Raw genomic sequence first — 20,483 nt, 5'->3', positions numbered from 1 at the left:
ACATACACATATATACACACATATATATGTATACAAATATGCATACATATACATATATACATACGTATACATAGACATAAATACATACATATAAATATAAATATATATATATATGTATATATATATATATATATACATAAATATATATATATATATATATATATATATATATATACATATATATATATATATATAATCAACAGTATGTTTACGTTTTTTCTAACATCTACAAATATGTTGAAGATAATCTACTGTACATAACATATCACATTTCTATTTAATAAAAAATGTTTAAATATTTGGATAATGTCAAAAAAATCACATACAGTATATACTCCTAATATATATGTATGTATGTATACAAATATATATACATACATATATACAAACATATATATACTGTATATGTCTTATATATACATACACACAATACAAACATGTATATATAGATATATACACATACATATATGTGTATGTATATATATATATATATATATATATATATATATATATATATATATATATATATATATATACATATATATATGTATATATATATACAGATGTGTGTGTGTGTGTATATATATATATATATATATATATGGAAAGTGTAAGGATGGAAAGGACAATGCAGGTATAAAATAGACTAAAACTGTACCGTAGTAGCGATATAAAATATAACATAACATATATGTAATATTTACATAATATATGTACTGTATATGATATATAATGATATATTATATTATATTATATATTTATATCATATATACAATATATAACAATTACCCTGTACAATATTACAGTATAAGTAAAGTACTTCTTCCTGAAAACAGCCTAAATTATGTGTAAAATGTGTTGGTTGTCATTGACAAAAGGCTTGTTTATTCAACTATTATAAGGTCCCAGCACCTCAACCCCTAGTAAGAGGCAGTGGAACTTTGAAGTTCCTTGGAGGATCTCAGTCCATCCAGCTGGACTCGGCTGCTTATCTGCCAACCGCAGTCTGGGGGACGGTACTACAGAATTTTGACGGTGAATGCAGTTCCGTTTCTGGCCACATTATAACATATGGCTCCTTTAATTAAGTTGGAATTGGTCGTGGTTCTGTCGGTGCACAACAATATCAATAATGTGATTGTTGTTGTATTACGTGCAGGTTATGGCTGCCATGTTTGTTTACAGTTGGCGGCAGAGACTCACCTCCCCAGGTTGATGACTCCTCGCGGGATCCCGGTCGGCGTGTTGAAGGCGGGTAACAACTTCCGACCCAACTCCAGCACTTTAGTCTTGAACATCTGCAAGGACATTGGCACACGTCAGAAGAAGTCACATTTCAAAGCCGTCTTGTCCACCGTGCACTTTCTTCCTGGTGGAGGCCGAGCCCAGGGCTCATTAATCAGCACACAGTCCATTTCCTGTGTGGGAGTCAATGAGGACGGTCGACTCTGTGATATTGAAGAAGTGAGAAAGCAGGGGGGGAAAAAGCCTCACGGGCAAAGAACAGGCAGGAAATCTATGATAGGGCGGAAGAAAAACTTGGTCAAAGTTTGGCTAAAGGTGAAAAGGAATTGTGTTTACAGCAAGAAAGTGTTTTCCACACCTTAAACTTCTCTAAGCACCTCACATAACACTTGGCTCTTCCATAATGACATTGAAATACGGTAGTGTAGTAGACCTAAGTATTCATTAAGTACCGCCATAGTGACAACATTAAAATTCAGTAGTGTAGTAGGCCTAAGTATTCCTTAAGTACCACCATAGTGACAACATTAAAATACAGTAACGTAGTAGGACTAAGTATTCATTAAGGACCACCATAGAGACAACATTAAATACAGTAGTGTAGTAGACCCAAGTATTCATTAGGTACAACCATAGTGACAACATTAAAATACAGTGGCACAGTAGGCCTAAGTATTCATTAAGTACCACCATAATGACAACATTAAATACAGTAGTGTAGTAGACCTAAGTATTCATTAAGTACCACCATAGTGAAAACATTAAAATGCAGTAGCGTAGTAAGACTACGTATTCCTTAAGTACTACCATAGTGACAATAAAATACAGTAACGTAGTAGGATTAAGTATTCATTAAGTACCACCATAGCGACTACGTTAAAATACAGTAGCATAGTAGACCTAAGTATTCATTAAGTACCACCTTAGTGGCAACATTAAAATACAGTAGTGTAGTAGACCTAAGTATTCATTAAGTACCACCATAGTTACAACATTAAAATACAGCATCGTAGAAGGACTAAGTACTCATTAAGGACCACCATAAAGACAACATTAAATACATTAGTGTAGTAGACCTAAGTATTCATTAAGTACCATCATAATGACAACATTAAATACAGTAGTGTAGTAGACCTAAGTATTCATTAAGGACCATCATAATGACAACGTTAAAATACAGTAGTGTAGTAGACCTAAATATTCATTAAGGACCATCATAATGACAACGTTAAAATACAGTAGCATGGTAGACCTAAGTATTCATTAAGTACCACCTTAGTGGCAACATTAAAATACAGTAGTGTAGTAGACCTAAGTATTCATTAAGTACCACCATAGTGACAACATTAAAATACAGTAGCGTAGTAGGACTAAGTACTCATTAAGGACCACCATAAAGACAACATTAAATACATTAGTGTAGTAGAGCTAAGTATTCATTAAGGACCATCATAATGACAACGTTAAAATACAGTAGTGTAGTAGACCTAAGTATTCATTCAGGACCATCATAATGACAACGTTAAAATACAGTAGCGTAGTAGACCTAAGTATTCATTAAGGACCATCATAATGACAACATTAAAATACAGTAGTGTATAGTAGACCTAAGTATTCATTAAGTACCACCTTAGTGACAACGTTAAAATACAGTAGCGTAGTAGAACTAAGTATTCATTAAGGACCATGATAATGACAACATTAAAATACAGTAGTGTAGTAGACCTAAGTATTCATTAAGTACCACCATAGTGACAACATTAAATACAGTAATGTAGTGGACATAAGTATTCATTAAGTACAACCACAGTGACAACATTAAATACAGTAGTGTAGTAGACCTAAGTATTCATTAAGTACCACCATAGTGACAGCGTTGAAATACAGTAGTGTAGTAGACCTAAGTATCTATTAAGTACCACCATAGTGACAACGTTAAAATACAGTAGCGTAGTAGACCTAAGTATTCATTAAGGACCACCATAATGACAACATTAAAATACAGTAGTGTAGTAGGACTAAGTATACATTAAGGACCACCATAGTGACAACATTAAAATACAGTAACATAGTAGGACTAAATATTCATTAAGGACCACCATAGTGACAACATTAAAATACAGTAGTGTAGTAGACCTAAGTATTCATTAAGTACCACCATAGTGACAACATTACATACAGTAGTGTAGTAGACCTAAGTATTCATTAAGTAGCACCATAATGACAACATTAAAATACAGTAGTGTACTAGACCTAAGTATTCATTAAGGACCATCATAATGACAACGTTAAAATACAGTAGTGTAGTAGACCTAAGTATTCATTCAGGACCATCATAATGACAACGTTAAAATACAGTAGCGTAGTAGACCTAAGTATTCATTAAGGACCATCATAATGACAACATTAAAATACAGTAGTGTATAGTAGACCTAAGTATTCATTAAGTACCACCTTAGTGACAACGTTAAAATACAGTAGCGTAGTAGAACTAAGTATTCATTAAGGACCATGATAATGACAACATTAAAATACAGTAGTGTAGTAGACCTAAGTATTCATTAAGTACCACCATAGTGACAACATTAAATACAGTAATGTAGTGGACATAAGTATTCATTAAGTACAACCACAGTGACAACATTAAATACAGTAGTGTAGTAGACCTAAGTATTCATTAAGTACCACCATAGTGACAGCGTTGAAATACAGTAGTGTAGTAGACCTAAGTATCTATTAAGTACCACCATAGTGACAACGTTAAAATACAGTAGCGTAGTAGACCTAAGTATTCATTAAGGACCACCATAGTGACAACATTAAAATACAGTAGTGTAGTAGACCTAAGTATTCATTAAGTACCACCATAGTGACAACATTACATACAGTAGTGTAGTAGACCTAAGTATTCATTAAGTAGCACCATAATGACAACATTAAAATACAGTAACATAGTAGGACTAAATATTCATTAAGGACCACCATAGTGACAACATTAAAATACAGTAGTGTAGTAGACCTAAGTATTCATTAAGTACCACCATAGTGACAACATTACATACAGTAGTGTAGTAGACCTAAGTATTCATTAAGTAGCACCATAATGACAACATTAAAATACAGTAGTGTACTAGACCTAAGTATTCATTAGGTACCACCACAGTGACAACATTAAAATACAGTAGCACAGTAGGCCTAAGTATTTATTAAGTACCACCATAGTGACAACATTAAAATACAGTAGCACAGTAGGCCTAAGTATTCATTAAGTACCACCATTAGCAAAAAAAATCAAATAAAATATGTCACTGCTTAAATAAACAAATATTAATATATTTTAGAACATGCTATTTTGGTATTATTTATAAGTTAAAAATAAAACAAAAAGCGTTGTTAGATAACACTATTTTTAAATACAAAAATGTACATAAAGGAAACAAATATGCATTATTGCAAATATATTGTATTGATGAGAAATACAAAAGTAGAATGAATTGAGTCAGATTTTTTGGGAGTAAAAATAAAAAGATACATTTACTAAAATATTTGAAAAATCTGCAAATTATATATTCATTTAAACTGATGTACTAAATGAATCACATTAAATGAAAATAAATAATCTATAAAAATATTTAAAAATATACACGGAGCATGTTTTTTGGGTAATATTTATGAGTTGTAAATACTACAAAAATAAATATAATGTGTTTTATTCTCATAGTTACAAAAAATGACTAAAACGATATCTTCAAATAGGCTGAACTATTACTTAAAGGAAACAAATATGGATTGTGGAAATATCTTTGATTGATGAATACAACAGTAAAATGAATTGAGTGAGATTTTTTGGGGGTTAAAAAAAAAGCTAACTTTACTTAAAAAATTTAAAATCTGCAGATGATGTATTTAAATGAAAATAAATAATCTATAAAAATAATAAAAATATAAGCAAATAATATTTACGGAGCATGTTTTTTTGGGGTAATATGTACAAGTTGTAAATATTTAAAAACATAACCGACAATGTCTTTTATTCTCATAGTTACAAAAAGTGACTAAAACGATATATTCAAATAGGCTAAACTATTACTTCAAGAAAACAAATATGCATTGTTGAAAATAAATGCTTTTAATAAATACAACAATAAAATGAATAGAGTGAGATTTTTTGGGAGTAAAAAATAAAATAAAACTTTGCTAAAATATTTAAAAGTGTTCATTAAGTACCACCATAGTGAAAACATTAAAATACAGTAGTGTAGTAGACCTAAGTATTCATTAAGTACCACCATAATGACAACATTAAAATACAGTAGTATTTAAATAATAATAATAATACTAATAATACATTTTGGAGTAAAAATAAATAAAACTTTGCTAAAATATTTTTAAAAATCTGTAGATGATGTATTACATTTAAACTGATGTAATACATGAATCACATTAAATTAAAATAAACCATCTAGAAAAATAAATAAAAAAATGCAAAGATGGAGCATGTTTTGGGGGGTAATATTTACAGATATAAAACATGACTAAAAATGTATCTTTAAATATGCATTGTTAAAAATATATTTTATTAATAATAAATAAAGTAGTACAATAATTGGGTCACAAATTTGAGAGGAGACCAAGTATAATTTTTCTGAAAATGTACACAACAAAATTAACACATGCATTTTACTGGGATAAATAAATAATTGATAAACAAATTCATAAAAAGACGATGGGAAATACAAATATGATTAATCGATGTAAATCACAGGCAAGTAAATACATGTTACACACTATTTGTTCTTTGAAATGATCGTTTTTAGCTCCAACAGAAGCAGTTTGTGATCAATATGCTGATTTAAATCACTCGTTTTTTTCCCCAGTCGCATAAAATAATAGCGACATTGCTGCTGACTCAGCGATTAATCCGCATATTTACTCAAAGAAATGCTTTATTCGCCAAATCAGACGCTCTCCCTGCCGCCTGATTGCGGACATAAATAATAATGCAGCATTGAGAAGTGGTATGGGCAGAAGTATTGGGACACGTACAGGAAGTGACAGGAAGTCGTTGTTTGCTAGTTTTCTAAATGACATGATTCGGCGCCCGTTTATTCTACCCCAGGGGTCACCAACCTTTTTGGGTACTGATTAATGCGAAGAGCTACCAGTTTGATACACACTTAAATAAATTGCCAAAAATAGCCAATTTACTCAATTTACCTTGCGATGAGGTAGCGACTTGTTCGGGGTGTACACCGCCTTCCACCCGATTGTAGCTGAGATAGGCGCCAGCCCCCCCGCAACCCCAAAAAGGAGTAAGCGGTAGAAAATGGATGGATGGGCTCAATTTACCTTTCATATATATATATATATATATATATATATATATATATATATATATATATATATATATATATATATATACTGTATATATATATATATCCGTCGCACATTTTTTTTCCTTTTACGGATGTTTTTTTGTAGAGAATAAATGATTGAACGGTTTAAAAGAGGAGAAAACAGGAAAAAAATTTAAATAAAATTTTGAAACATAGTTTATCTTTAATTTCGAGTCTTTAAAATTCAAATTTCAACCGAAAAAAAGAAGAGGAAAACTAACTAATTAAAATCTTTTTGAAAAAATTTAAAAAAGAATTTATGGAACATCATTAGTCATTTTTCCTGATTAAGATTATTTTTAGAATTTTGATGACATGTTTTGAATAGGCTAAAATCCAATCTGCATTTTGTTAGAATATATAACAAATTGGACCAAGCTATATTTCTAACAAGGAAAAATAATTATTTCTTCTAGATTTTCCCGAACAAAAATTTTAAAAGAAATTCAAAAGAAGATTTAAATTAGATTCTGAAGATTTGCCAGAATACATTTTTAGAATTTTAATCATAATAAGTTGAAGAAATATTTCACAAATATGCTTCGTCGAAAAAACAGAAGCTAAAATGAAGAATTAAATTAAAATGTATCTATTATTCTTTACAATAAAAAAAATAAAATGACTTGAACGTTGATTTAAATTGTCAGGAAAGAAGAGGAAGGAATTTAAAAGGTAAAAAGATATTTTAGGGTTTAAAAACCCTAAAATCTTTTTTAAGGTTGTATTTTTTCTCTAAAATTGTCTTTCTGAAAGTTTTAAGAAGCAAAGTAAAAAAAAAAAAAGAATTTATTTAAACCAGTGAAGACCAAGTCTTTAAAATATGTTCTTGGATTTTCAAATTCTATTTGAGTTTTGTCTCTCTTAGAATCAAAAATGTTGAGCAAAGCGAGACCAGCTTGCTAGTAAATAAATCCAATTTAAAAAATAGAGGCAGCTCACTGGTAAGTGCTGCTATTCGAGCTATTTTTAGAACAGGCAACCGCGTTGGTGACCCTGGTTCTACCCGCTAAATTAAAGGCGGGATCAGTCCTCAGTGGCTCGTCGCGGGCCTCATTTCAGACCCCCCCGCTCCTCCTTATCTTCCATCCTCCTCACATCTCGCTGACTTTAGTTGGTGAGCCCGCCCACACGGCGCTGATCACATGTGACAGCCGACAGGCCGCTCCGAGACGCTGGCGGGGGGACGGTGGGACGGCACAAATGGCTTTTTCTTTCCTTCCCCATCAGCACGCCACCGGGAAGGGGCGCACGTCTCCCGGAGCTAACAGTGTCAGGGCCCTGCGGAGGTACGCTTTGAACAACCGGTCTTGGTCTGCCACTTCTGTTTAGCGCTAAAACCTTCACTGTACCCGCCTGGGGAGCGGGTGGGGGTGGGGGTGTGGGGTGTGGGGAGGGGGCTGTGCAAAGACCACCAAGAAATGAAGCAACAAACCAAGTCTCAAAGGTTGAAACTCAAATGCAGGCTAAATCCCAGTGTGGAAGGGGGGGCGTGGTCCACGCGCCGCCTGTGGGCGGGGCATGCGCAGGAGCCGGCTGGAAGCAGATGACAGGTGAGTGGATACCTCAGCTGGAATGAGTTATCTAATTGTTGGTGACCACAGAGGGGGGTGGGCTGAAAAGCCAAAAAGGGAAAAGGACGGCTGGGCTGAAAAGCACTCGAGAAAAGAGGAAAGACTTAGGGAGAGAGAATGACGTTATAAGACTTTGTAAACATGACTGTGCTTCATCGGTCCAAAAAGAACCCCACGGCACAAGACTTCTATACCCAGTTTCTGGGTGTTGTTGATAAATGGCTTTGGCTTTGCATTGTAGAGTTTTAACTTGCACTTACAGATGTAGCGACCGACTGTAGTTAGTGACAGTTTTCTGAAGAGTTACCAAGCCCATGTTTTGATATCCTTTACACACGGATGTTGCTTTTTGATGCAGGATCGAAGGTCCATGGTATCATCACTTACGTGCAGTGATTTCTCCAGATTCTCTGAACCTTTTAATTATATTACAGAGCATAGATGGTGAAATCCCTCAATTCCTTGCAACGGGCTGGTTGAGAATTGTTGTTCTTAAACAATTTGCTCAGGCATTTGTTGACAAGGTTTCTTATCTGGTTAAATTAAAGTTCCAAAGTGGTGACCCTCGCCCCGTCCTTGTTTGTGACCGAGTGAGCATTTTATGGAAGCTGCTTTTATAGCCAGCCGTGGCACCCACCTTTTCCCGATTAGCCTGTTCACCTGTGGGATGTCCCAAATAAGTGTTTGATGAGCATTCCTCAACTTTCTCACTCTTTTTTGCCACTCGTGCCAGCTTTTTCGAAACACGTCGCAGGCATCAAATTGCAAATGAGCTAACATTTGCAAAATATAACAACGTTCCTCAGTTCCAACGTTAAGTATCTCGTCTTTGCAGTTTATTCAATTGATATTGTTTTGCAAATCATTGGATCAAATCAATTTTTATTTACTATTCACACAACGTGACAACTTCACTTCTTTTGGAGTTTTGTAGAAAATTACGTAAATAATCTGTTCCAAGGTCAAACTGTCCATTGTTAACTAATCCACACATTTAAAAGGGAACTGCACTTTTTTTTTTTTAACGATCACAATACTTAAGTGAGACAAGAAGACACATGACTTCCTCTTTTTTGTGCATTCTGAATGAAAAAAAAAAAAACGACTAGTAACAGACAGCTAACAATGTAGCTCATGGGAGTCATCAGAAACAACTCTATTTACATGTCACGACTGGAGTATTAACCAAGTATTAGCGATATTGTTATCATAAGAACTAACGCATAAGAAACTTTTTTTTGTATTTATTTATTTATTCATATTTTCTAACCTGAAGAAATTTTTGTAGTACAGATGTAGAGACTGCCGCGAGCGTAGCATAACAACAACAAGAGTGTGTTGTTGCCGGTGCTGTAGCCTCGGCGACTGACAAACGACACAATGTCTATGGTTTGGGATTTTTTAAAAGTGTCTCTGATGGATAAAAACTCTGGCAATTTGCAATGACTGCAAAAAGTTGGTTATTCGAGGCGGAACTAAGACGTTTTCCTTTAATACGAGCAATTAAATCTCCCACCTCTTCAAGAACCATAAAGAGATACACGATGAATACAAGCGGAAGATGGATGAAAAGCAAACAGCGAAAAAGAGTAGTGCCACACAGTTGTTAAAGACTCCGCCGAGAAAAAACAAAAACACCACGAAAACCACCCCAAGGCGAAAGCCCACGTTGTGGTGTGCGTGTATGCCCAATTGTCTTGGGTGTGATGATTTCATGTTTTTTAGACTGAGGCCGATCTTCAAAAGTTCGACTCCAGGTGTCGTTGAGGAGGGAGGGAGGTCAAAAGCGTCCATCGTTGAGGTTTCCTCGGGGGGTGTTTTTCAGAACAGCCTGGTCCTGTTTCCGCAGCATCAAGGCCATTCAAGGGAGTCAAATCTTAGATTAGGATGTTTGTTTTCTGCGAGTAGACAAAACAATGACTTGTCTGTTCTATTCGTCCAGGCCAAATGCTCTCAAATTCAATTAAATTTTCCTTTTCAGCAAAATTCTCCATGATGTGATTCATCTTGCGATTCAGGTCAGAAATCGTCGCAGTCTGTGTTCCCACAGCCCTGCCCAAAACCATGTTTAAAACATTTTAAAAATAATGCACTCTGTGAAAGTCAAAGTACAGTATTTCCCATGGTTGTAGTGGGTCTCAGGATTATCACAGGGAGAGCATGTCCCAAATTCCAAGCTGTTGTTTTGAGGCATGTTAAAAAAAATAAAAATGCACCTTGTGACTTCAATAATAAATATGGCAGTGCCATGTTGGCATTTTTTTCTATAACTTGAGTTGATTTACCGTATTTCCTTGAATTGCCACCGGGTATATAGTATGCGCCTGTCTAGAATTAAACTCGGGTCAAACTCGTTTTGCAAAATATTTTTTTTATTAGCGCATGTCTAGAATTTCCGCCGGGTCAAACTCGTTTCGCCAAATAATTAGCATATGCTTAGAATTTCCACCGGGTCAAACTTGTCACGTCACGAGTGACACTTCACCTGTCATCATTTTCAAAATGGAGGAGGCTGATTTCAATCATTTGAAATCGCATAAAGGGAAAAGATTAAGAGCTATTCAGTAGGATTTAAGGTCCAAGCTATTGAATATGCTAAAAAGAACAGTAATCAGCTATGTTTTATTAGTATACCGTAGCTGCGTGTGTCAAATATGAGTCATTAAATGACTCCTGCCTCATGGTGGTAAGGGGTGCTAGTGATCCTTCTTGCACTTTTAACATGGAGGATTACATATCTAAAATAAAACACTTTTCTAAACTGGACTTTCAATGGAAGCAGGAGGTAATAAAGGAAGATCTCCATCGAGACAGAGACACTTTTAAAACTGAAGAAAGATAAGGAAGACTTCTATAAACAAGTTATCGATGCTTTTGATCAGAAGGAGCTGCGCATGGACTTCATTTATAAGTAAAGGTAAGACCATAATAACGTTTTTTTTTTATTAAAAGTGCTTTTCATGATGGTATCCTTACATCACACTCAAATGTATAAGCGCAGGCCTAAATTTACCGCATGCCTTTGGTAAGATTAAGAATCCAGCCAATGAAGAGTTGTTTTCCAAGTGCATGTCGAGTTTCTGTCATGTGACTTGAAAGCCGCCGCTCCAAAATAACTTCATATTTAAAAATTCAGCGGCTGACATTTTAAGACGCCTCTCATGTCCGTGGCGGCCGAGAGGAAGGAAACACAGATAAATAATTCTAAATTGGGATGGAGCGCCCGCCCCTCACCTCGCCGTTATCCGTCCCCGGCAGGCCGGTCCGACTCCTGGCTCATGGCTTTTAAATCAACTCCGTGAGGAAGATGGATGCTTTTTTAAACAAGTTTGAACGGCTCCAAATAAGCACACTTAGTGACGCCGCTCAATGAAGATAACAAATGCTAATAAGATTGACGTTGGCACACACGGGTCTGAGGAGTTTGTTCTGGGAACTAAACCTGCACGCAAACCTCATCAATACCCTAAATTAGGGGTGTCCAAACTTTTTCCACTGAGGGCCACACATTGAAAAATCCAAGCAAGCGGGGGCCATTTTCATATTTTTTATTTGAAAAACCAATGCAGTATATAAATAAAAAATATACATTTAGGACTCCACTCAGTTATGATCCCAGGGACCCCAAAAGGGTTTTGGTCCGAAAATATATAAAAAATGTGTCATTATTCAGTATTACTATTTTCATTATTATTCAAGTTTTAAATCTCTAGATCAGGGGTGTCAAACTCAAATACAGAGTGGGCCAAAATTTAAAACTGAACAAAGTCGCGGGCCAAGGTTGAACAAATGAACCTTTTAATAGGGAACCCAAACAAGTTTTTCATTGAATATTGAACAAGCAAGGCTTATATAACTTTATAGTGACATGCAAAATCGAGTTTCAAATAATAAAATTAATAATAAAAAATATCAATGGCATATCAAAAACAATTTTAATAAAAATTGAATGCCTCTTTTCTATTTGCAGCCTTCTGAGGTAAATATCGAAATGAACTTTTTCCACAGGCTAACAATACATTTGAAAATAAAATAATAATGAATGACTCAAACAGTCAAGCATTGAAGTAGCAAGGTAAAGTGCATGAATAAAATGTTAATTATTGCTCAGTTTGCTACACTGATTTGCTTTAACACTAACAATGGAACAAGCAACGCTTATACAACTTAATAGTACAAAATCAACTTTCAAAAAAGAAATTAAAAAAACATCAATGCAAGGGGTTCTGGGTATTTGTTCTGTTGTGTTTATGTTGTGTTACGGTGCAGATGTTCTCCTGAAATGTGTTTGTCATTCTTGTTTGGTGCGGGTTCACAGTGTGGCGCATATTTGTAGCAGTGTTAAAGTTGTTTATAAGGCCATCCTAAGTGTGACCTGTATGGCTGTTGACCAAGTATGCCTTGCATTCACTTATGTGAGTGTAGTAGCCGCATGTATTACGTGACTGGGCCGGCACGCTGTTTGTAAAGAGGAAAAGCAGATGCGATGACAGGTTGTAGAGGATATTAAAAGCAGTAGCTTTAAGGCACGTTTCCAATATTGTTGCCCGGGTGCAAATCGGGAGAAATTCAGGAGAATGATTGCCCCAGGAGATTTTGGGGAGGGGCACTGAAATTTGGTAGTCTCCCGGGAAAATCCTAAGGGTTGGCAAGTATGGGTATTAGCAGCACCACCGCTGTATAATACCGGCGGGCCAGCTCTAAGGTTGATTTGATATTGCCTCAAGGGCCAAATTAAATTACACCGTGGGCCAAATTTGGCCCGCGGGCCAGAGTTTGACACCCATGCTCTAGATCAACATTAGAAAAAAAATTGAAAAAAACACAAAAAATGCAATATTTTCACCCAATAACTTTTTTAGGTGGAATATTTGAGATTATATAATTGGAGCCTTAATTTTGGATTTTGATTCATTATTATTTTTGGAGCAATGACACTTAAAAACAAATCACACTAAAATAATTGGGGATCCAAAAGTGTCCGACTCATTAAAGTGTTCAAAAAAATAAAAAATACATTTTTTTTACTGTTTACTTTTAGCACAATAATCTCGAGATCAACTTCATATATATCCGTCAATTTTAAGTTTTATTGTTGTTTACGTTTTTTGTTTGTTTGTTTTAGGCTCTTCTTTTAAAAAAAAAAACATAAAATATGCAATATTTCACCCAATAACTTTTTTAGGTGGAATATTTGAGATTATGTAATAATTAAAGCCTTAATTTTGGATTTTGATTCATTATTATTTTTGGAGCAATGACACTTAAAAACAAATCACACTAAAATAATTGGGGATCCAAAAGTGTCCGACTCATTAAAGTGTTAAAAAAAATAAAAAATACATTTTTTTTACTGTTTACTTTTAGCACAATAATCTCGAGATCAACTTCATATATATCCGTCAATTTTAAGTTTTATTGTTGTTTACGTTTTTTGTTTGTTTGTTTTAGGCTCTTCTTTAAAAAAAAAAACATAAAATATGCAATATTTTCACCCAATAACTTTTTTAGGTGGAATATTTGAGATTATGTAATAATTAAAGCCTTAATTTTGGATTTTGATTCATTATTATTTTTTGAGCAATGACACTTAAAAACAAATCACACTAAAATAATTGGGGATTTAAAAGTGTCCTACTCATTAAAGTGTTAAAAAACAAATAATATATATTTTTTTTTTTACTGTTTACTTTTAGCACAATAATCTTGAGATCAACTTCATATATATCCGTCAATTTTAAGTTGTATTGTTGTTTATGTTTTTTGTTTGTTTGTTTTAGGCTCTTCTTTAAAAGAAAAAAAAAAATGCAATATTTTCACCCAATAACTTTTTTAAGTGGAATATTTGAGGTTATATAATAATTGGAGCCTTAATTTTGGATTTTGATTCATTATTATTTTTGGAGCAATGACACTTAAAAACAAATCACACTAAAATAATTGGGGATCCAAAAGTGTCCTACTCATTAAAGTGTTAAAAAATAAAAAATACATTTTTTTTACTGTTTACTTTTAGCACAATAATCTCGGGATCAACTTCAGATATATCCGTCAATTTTAAGTTGTATTGTTGTTTACGTTTTTTGTTTGTTTGTTTTAGGCTCTTCTTAAAAAAAACCACAAAATATGCAATATTTTCACCCAATAATTTTTTTAGGTGGAATATTTGAGATTATTTAATAATTAGAGCCTTAATTTTGGATTTTGATTCATTATTATTTTTGGAGCAATGACACTTAAAAACAATTTACACTAAAATAATTGGGGATACAAAAGTGTCCTACTCATTAAAGTGTTAAAAAACAAATAATAATTTTTTTTTTACTGTTTACTTTTAGCACAATCATCTCGAGATCAATTTCAGATATATCCATCAATTTTAAGTTGTATTGTTGTTTATGTTTTTTGTTTGTTTGTCTGTTTTGGACCCTTCTTTAAAAAACAGCTCAGTTTTTTATAGGGCAAAACACAAAATATGCAATATTTTCACCCAATAACTTTTTTAGGTGGAATATGTGAGATTATATAATAATTAAAGCCTTAATTTTGGATTTTGATTCATTATTATTTTTGGAGCAATGACACTTAAAAACAATTTACATTAAAATAATTGGGGATCTAAAAGTGTCCTACTCATTAAAGTGTTAAAAAAATCAAAAATACATTTTTTTTACTGTTTACTTTTAGCACAAAAATCTCGAGATCAACTTCATATATATCCGTCAATTCTAAGTTGTATTGTTGTTTACGTTTTTTGTTTGTTTGTTTTAGGCTCTTCTTTAAAAAAAAAACACAAAATATGCAATATTTTCACCCAATAATTTTTTTAGGTGGAATATTTGAGATTCTATAATAATTGGAGCCTTAATTTTGGATTTTGATTCATTATTATTTTTTGAGCAATGACACTTAAAAACAAATTACACTAAAATAATTGGGGATCCAAAAGTGTCCTACTCATTAAAGCGTTAAAAAAATAAAAAATACATTTTTTTTACTGTTTACTTTTAGCACAATAATCTCAAGATCAACTTCATATATATCCGTCAATTTTAAGTTTTATTGTTGTTTACGTTTTTTGTTTGTTTGTTTTAGGCTCTTCTTTAAAAAAAAACACACAAAATATGCAAACATTTTTCCAAAATATATTTCAAAGTGGAATATTTAATGTGACGTAATTGAAGCCTTGAATAGGTCAATAATTCAAAATGACATTAATTTTGATTCATTATTATTTCTTTAAGCATTGCAACAATTTCTTATTACATTTCACCTGTTTGCTCTTTTATACCACTTTTTATGTTTTTATTTTTTTCAATTGTATTTTTAAAATGTGCCGTGGGGCCATTAAAAAATAACCCCCTGGCCGCACTTTGGACACCCCTGCCCTAAATGCTCCAATTAACGCCTTTGTCCCCATACCAACATTTTGGTACCGGTACCAAGATGTTTTTCAATACTATTCTAAGGAAATGAAACCACTAAAAAGGACATTATTATCTTTATTTGAACAAAAAATGTTAGGGTAAATGAAACATTATCACTGTCACCGACGTCCCACTTGGGTGAGTTTTTCCTTGCCCTTATGTGGGCTCTGTACCGAAGATGTCGTTGTGGTTTGTGCAGCCCTTTGAGACACTTGTGATTTAGGGCTATATAAATAAACATTGATTGAAACATATGTTTATTATTGTCATTTAGTCCTCAAATAAAATGTTGAACATACTAGACAACTTGTCTTTTAGTAGTAAGTAAACAAACAAAGACTCCTAATTAGTCTGCCGACGTACGCAGTAACATCCATCCATTTTCTACCACTTCTCCCTTTTGGGGTCGCGGAGGGTGCTGGAGCCTATATTAGCATTAACAAACTTTGTTGACGTCTTTTAACTTGTTCTGAAATTTATCAATTTTATCCTTTTTTTTTAAAGCCAAAGTTTTTGGTAAAAAAAAATGTGGACATTTTTTTTTTTTTAGATTTTACAGAAAACATTGTAAACGAGAAGTTTTTACATCATGTTTTTTTTATTAGATGTAAAAAACAAAAACAAACAAAAAAAGCTTGTTGACGTTTTTACTTTTTCTAAAATGAATTATTATCCTTTTTTTTTTACAGTTTAATAATCTATAATTTCCAAAATATATATTTTTTAGGATTATACTATTTTTTAAATTTTTTTTTACATTTATTATCATTTTTTTACAGTTCAATAATCCATCATTTCCAAAATATATATTTTTTAGGATTATACTATAATTAAAAAAAGAAATCAATCTTTTTTTTACACCAATTTACTTAGTGCCCGGATTTTTTTTCTTCTCATTAATAGATTTTGTTTTTGTCATTTATATATTTCTTATGTATTTACCCATCCATCTATTTTTTTTCCTAAAATATTTGTCATGTTTTTTTCCCATTTATCTATCCATGTATCGTTTTTCTCCAGGTCTTTTTTTTTTTTCCATTCATATATCGTTTTCCCCCTAAATATATTTGTCAGATCTTTTTTTTCCATCCATCTCTTATTTTTCCCCCACAATATATTTGTCAGGATTTTTTTTTTCAATATATATCCATCTTTTTCCCCCCAAATATATTCACCGTCATGATTTTTTATTTTATTTTTTACATTTATTTAGCTATCTTGTTCCAAAATTAATTCGTCAGGATTTTTTTAATTGTTTTTTTTACATTTATCCATCTTACTTTTTCAACACATTGTCAGGATTGTTGAATTTTAAAAACATATTTATACCTCTTTAAAATATGTTAGTCAGTATTTCAGATTTTTTTTAAATGTAATCCATCCATCTGACTGTACAGTCACATCATGCCAAAGTTCACTTTCATAAAGCATACAAAAATAAGCAAACCACAATAAAGAAAATTGTGGGCTGGACTCCATATTTTCCCTGCGAATGAACTCCAAAGGCCCCACGTCGGCTGCCCGGGCTGCCTGCTCAGAACAAACACAAATCCTCTGCATAATTAATGGCCGATAGCGGGCGGGCGATCTGGCTGGCGAGCGCTCCGAAGCAGATTCAATAAATTACAGATGGTTGGAGGGGGGGTGGGGAGGGGGCGGTTGGGGGGTGGGGGGGTCTTGTGAAAAACTGCGGTCAATAACAGAAAAAGTCACCAAAAAAACAAACAAGCTGGCTTCTGCAGAACCCTGCTGGGGGACAGAAGTACTAACTTAGTACCATAAAACCTGTCAATGTCCCCTGGTATGAAACATCTCAATGTCCCCTGGTATGAAACATCTCAATGTCCCCTGGTATGAAACGTGTCAATGTCCCCTGGTATGAAACATCTCAATGTCTCCTAGTATGAGACATCTCAATGTCTCCTGGTATGAAACATCTCAATGTCTCCTAGTATGTAATGTGTCAATGTCCTCTGGTATGAAACATCTCAATGTCCCCTGATATGAAGCGTGTCAATGTCTCCTAGTATGTAATGTGTCAATGTCCCCTGGTATGAAACATCTCAATGTCCCCTGATATGAAGCGTGTCAATGTCTCCTAGTATGTAATGTGTCAATGTCCCCTGGTATGAAACATCTCAATGTCCCCTGGTATGAAGCGTGTCAATGTCTCCTAGTATGTAATGTGTCAATGTCCCCTGGTATGAAACATCTCAATGTCCCCTGGTATGAAACATCTCAATGTCCCCTGGTATGAAGCGTGTCAATGTCCCCTGGTATGAAGCGTGTCAATGTCTCCTAGTATGTAATGTGTCAATGTCCCCTGGTATGAAACATCTCAATGTCCCCTGGTATGAAGCGTGTCAATGTCCCCTGCTATGAAACATCTCAATGTCCCCTGGTATGAAACATCTCAATGTCCCCTGGTATGAAACGTGTCAATGTCCCCTGGTATGAAACATCTCAATGTCCCCTGGTATGAAACGTGTCAATGTCTCCTAGTATGTAATGTGTCAATGTCCCCTGGTATGAAACATCTCAATGTCCCCTGGTATGAAACGTGTCAATGTCTCCTAGTATGTAATGTGTCAATGTCCTCTGGTATGAAATGTGTCAATGTCCCCTGGTATGAAATGAGTCCCCTGGTATGAAACGTGTCAATGTCCCCTGGTATGAAACGTGTCAATGTCTCCTAGTATGTAATGTGTCAATGTCCTCAGGTATGAAATGAATCCCCTGGTATGAAGCGTGTCAATGTCTCCTAGTATGTAATGTGTCAATGTCCCCTGGCATGAAACCTGTCAATGTCCCCTGGTATGAAATGTGTCAATGTCCCCTGGTATGAAACCTGTCAATGTCCCCTGGTATGAAACCTGTCAATGTCCCCTGGCATGAAACCTGTCAATGTCCCCTGGTATGAAATGTGTCAATGTCCCCTGGTATGAAACCTGTCAATGTCTCCTAGTATGTAATGTGTCAATGTCCTCAGGTATGAAATGAGTCCCCTGGTATGAAGCGTGTTAATGTCTCCTAGTATGTAATGTGTCAATGTCCCCTGGTATGAAACCTGTCAATGTCCCCTGGTATGAAACGTGTCAATGTCTCCTAGTATGTAATGTGTCAATGTCCCCTGGTATGAAACCTGTCAATGTCCCCTGGTATGAAATGTGTCAATGTCCCCTGGTATGAAATGTGTCAATGTCCCCTAGTATGAAATCTGTCAATGTCTCCTAGTATGTAATGTGTCAATATCCTCAGGTATGAAATGAGTCCACTGGTATGAAGCGTGTCAATGTCTCCTAGTATGTAATGTGTCAATGTCCCCTGGCATGAAACCTGTCAATGTCCCCTGGTATGAAATGTGTCAATGTCCCCTGGTATGAAACCTGTCAATGTCCCCTGGCATGAAACCTATCAATGTCCCCTGGTATGAAATATGTCAATGTCCCCTGGTATGAAATGTGTCAATGTCCCCTAGTATGAAACCTGTCAATGTCTCCTAGTATGTAATGTGTCAATGTCCTCAGGTATGAAATGAGTCCCCTGGTATGAAGCGTGTCAATGTCTCCTAGTATGTAATGTGTCAATGTCCCCTGGTATGAAACCTGTCAATGTCCCCTGGTATGAAACGTGTCAATCTCTCCTATTATGTAATGTGTCAATGTCCCCTGGTATGAAACCTGTCAATGTCCCCTGGTATGAAATGTGTCAATGTCCCCTGGTATGAAATGTGTCAATGTCCCCTAGTATGAAACCTGTCAATGTCTCCTAGTATGTAATGTGTCAATATCCTCAGGTATGAAAGGAGTCCACTGGTATGAAGCGTGTCAATGTCTCCTAGTATGTAATGTGTCAATGTCCCCTGGTATGAAGCGTGTCAATATCTCCTAGTATGTAATGTGTCAATGTCCCCTGGTATGAAACCTGTCAATGTCCCCTGGTATGAAATGTGTAAATGTCCCCGGTATGAAATGTGTCAATGTCCCCTAGTATGAAACCTGTCAATGTCTCCTAGTATGTAATGTGTCAATGTCCCCTGGTATGAAACCTGTCAATGTCCCCTGGTATGTAATGTGTCAATGTCCCCTGGTATGAAACCTGTCAATGTCTCCTAGTATGTAATGTGTAAATGCCCTCTGGTATGAAATGTGTCAATGTCCCCTGGTATGAAATGAGTCCCCTGGTATGAAAGGTGTCAATGTCCCCTGGTATGAAACTTGTCAATGTCCCCTGGTATGAAAGGTGTCAATGTCCCCTGGTGTGACACGTGTCAATGTCCCCTGGTATGAAACGTGTCAATGTCCCCTGGTATGAAACATGTCAATGTCCCCTTCTATGAAACGTGTCAATGTCCCCTGGTATGAAACATGTCAATGTGCTCTTCTATGAAACGTGTCAATGTCCCCTGGTATAAAACCTGTCAATGTCCCCTGGTATGAAATGAGTCCCCTGGTATGAAACCTGTCACTGTCCCCTGGTATGAAACATGTCAATGTCCCCTGGTATGAAGCGTGTCAATGTCCGCTGGTATGAAGCGTGTCAATGTCGTCTGGTAGGAACATGTCAATGTCCTCTGGTAGGAACATGTCAGTGTCCCCTGGTACGAAGTGTGTCAATGTCCCCTGGTATGAAACACGTCAATGTCTCCTGGTATGAAACGTGTCAATGTCCCCTGGTATGAAACATGTCAATGTCCCCTGGTATGAAGCGTGTCAATGTCCCCAGGTACGAAGTGTGTCAATGTCCCCTTCTATGAAACGTGTCAATGTCCCCTGGTATGAAGCGTGTCAATGTCCCCTGGTATGAAGCGTGTCAATGTCTCCTAGTATGTAATGTGTCAATGT

General features: G+C 34.9%; 1 protein-coding gene across 1 annotated transcript in view; it reads right to left on the bottom strand.

The window, feature by feature from the left end:
- LOC133561705 (mannosyl-oligosaccharide 1,2-alpha-mannosidase IA) overlaps positions 1–20,483 on the bottom strand; it is a 349,703-nt gene that overhangs the window by 38,280 nt on the left and 290,940 nt on the right. The window contains exon 5 of the mRNA XM_061915171.1: positions 1,204–1,298. Within this exon, the coding sequence (XP_061771155.1) occupies positions 1,204–1,298 (95 nt within the window). The remainder of the gene's footprint in view (positions 1–1,203; positions 1,299–20,483) is intronic.

The sequence above is a fragment of the Nerophis ophidion genome, linkage group LG11, assembly GCF_033978795.1.
Source record: "Nerophis ophidion isolate RoL-2023_Sa linkage group LG11, RoL_Noph_v1.0, whole genome shotgun sequence".
NCBI classification, from domain to species: domain Eukaryota; kingdom Metazoa; phylum Chordata; class Actinopteri; order Syngnathiformes; family Syngnathidae; genus Nerophis; species Nerophis ophidion.
The sequence above is the reverse complement of the archived record's forward strand: the minus strand, read 5'-3'. Positions and strand labels throughout refer to the sequence as shown.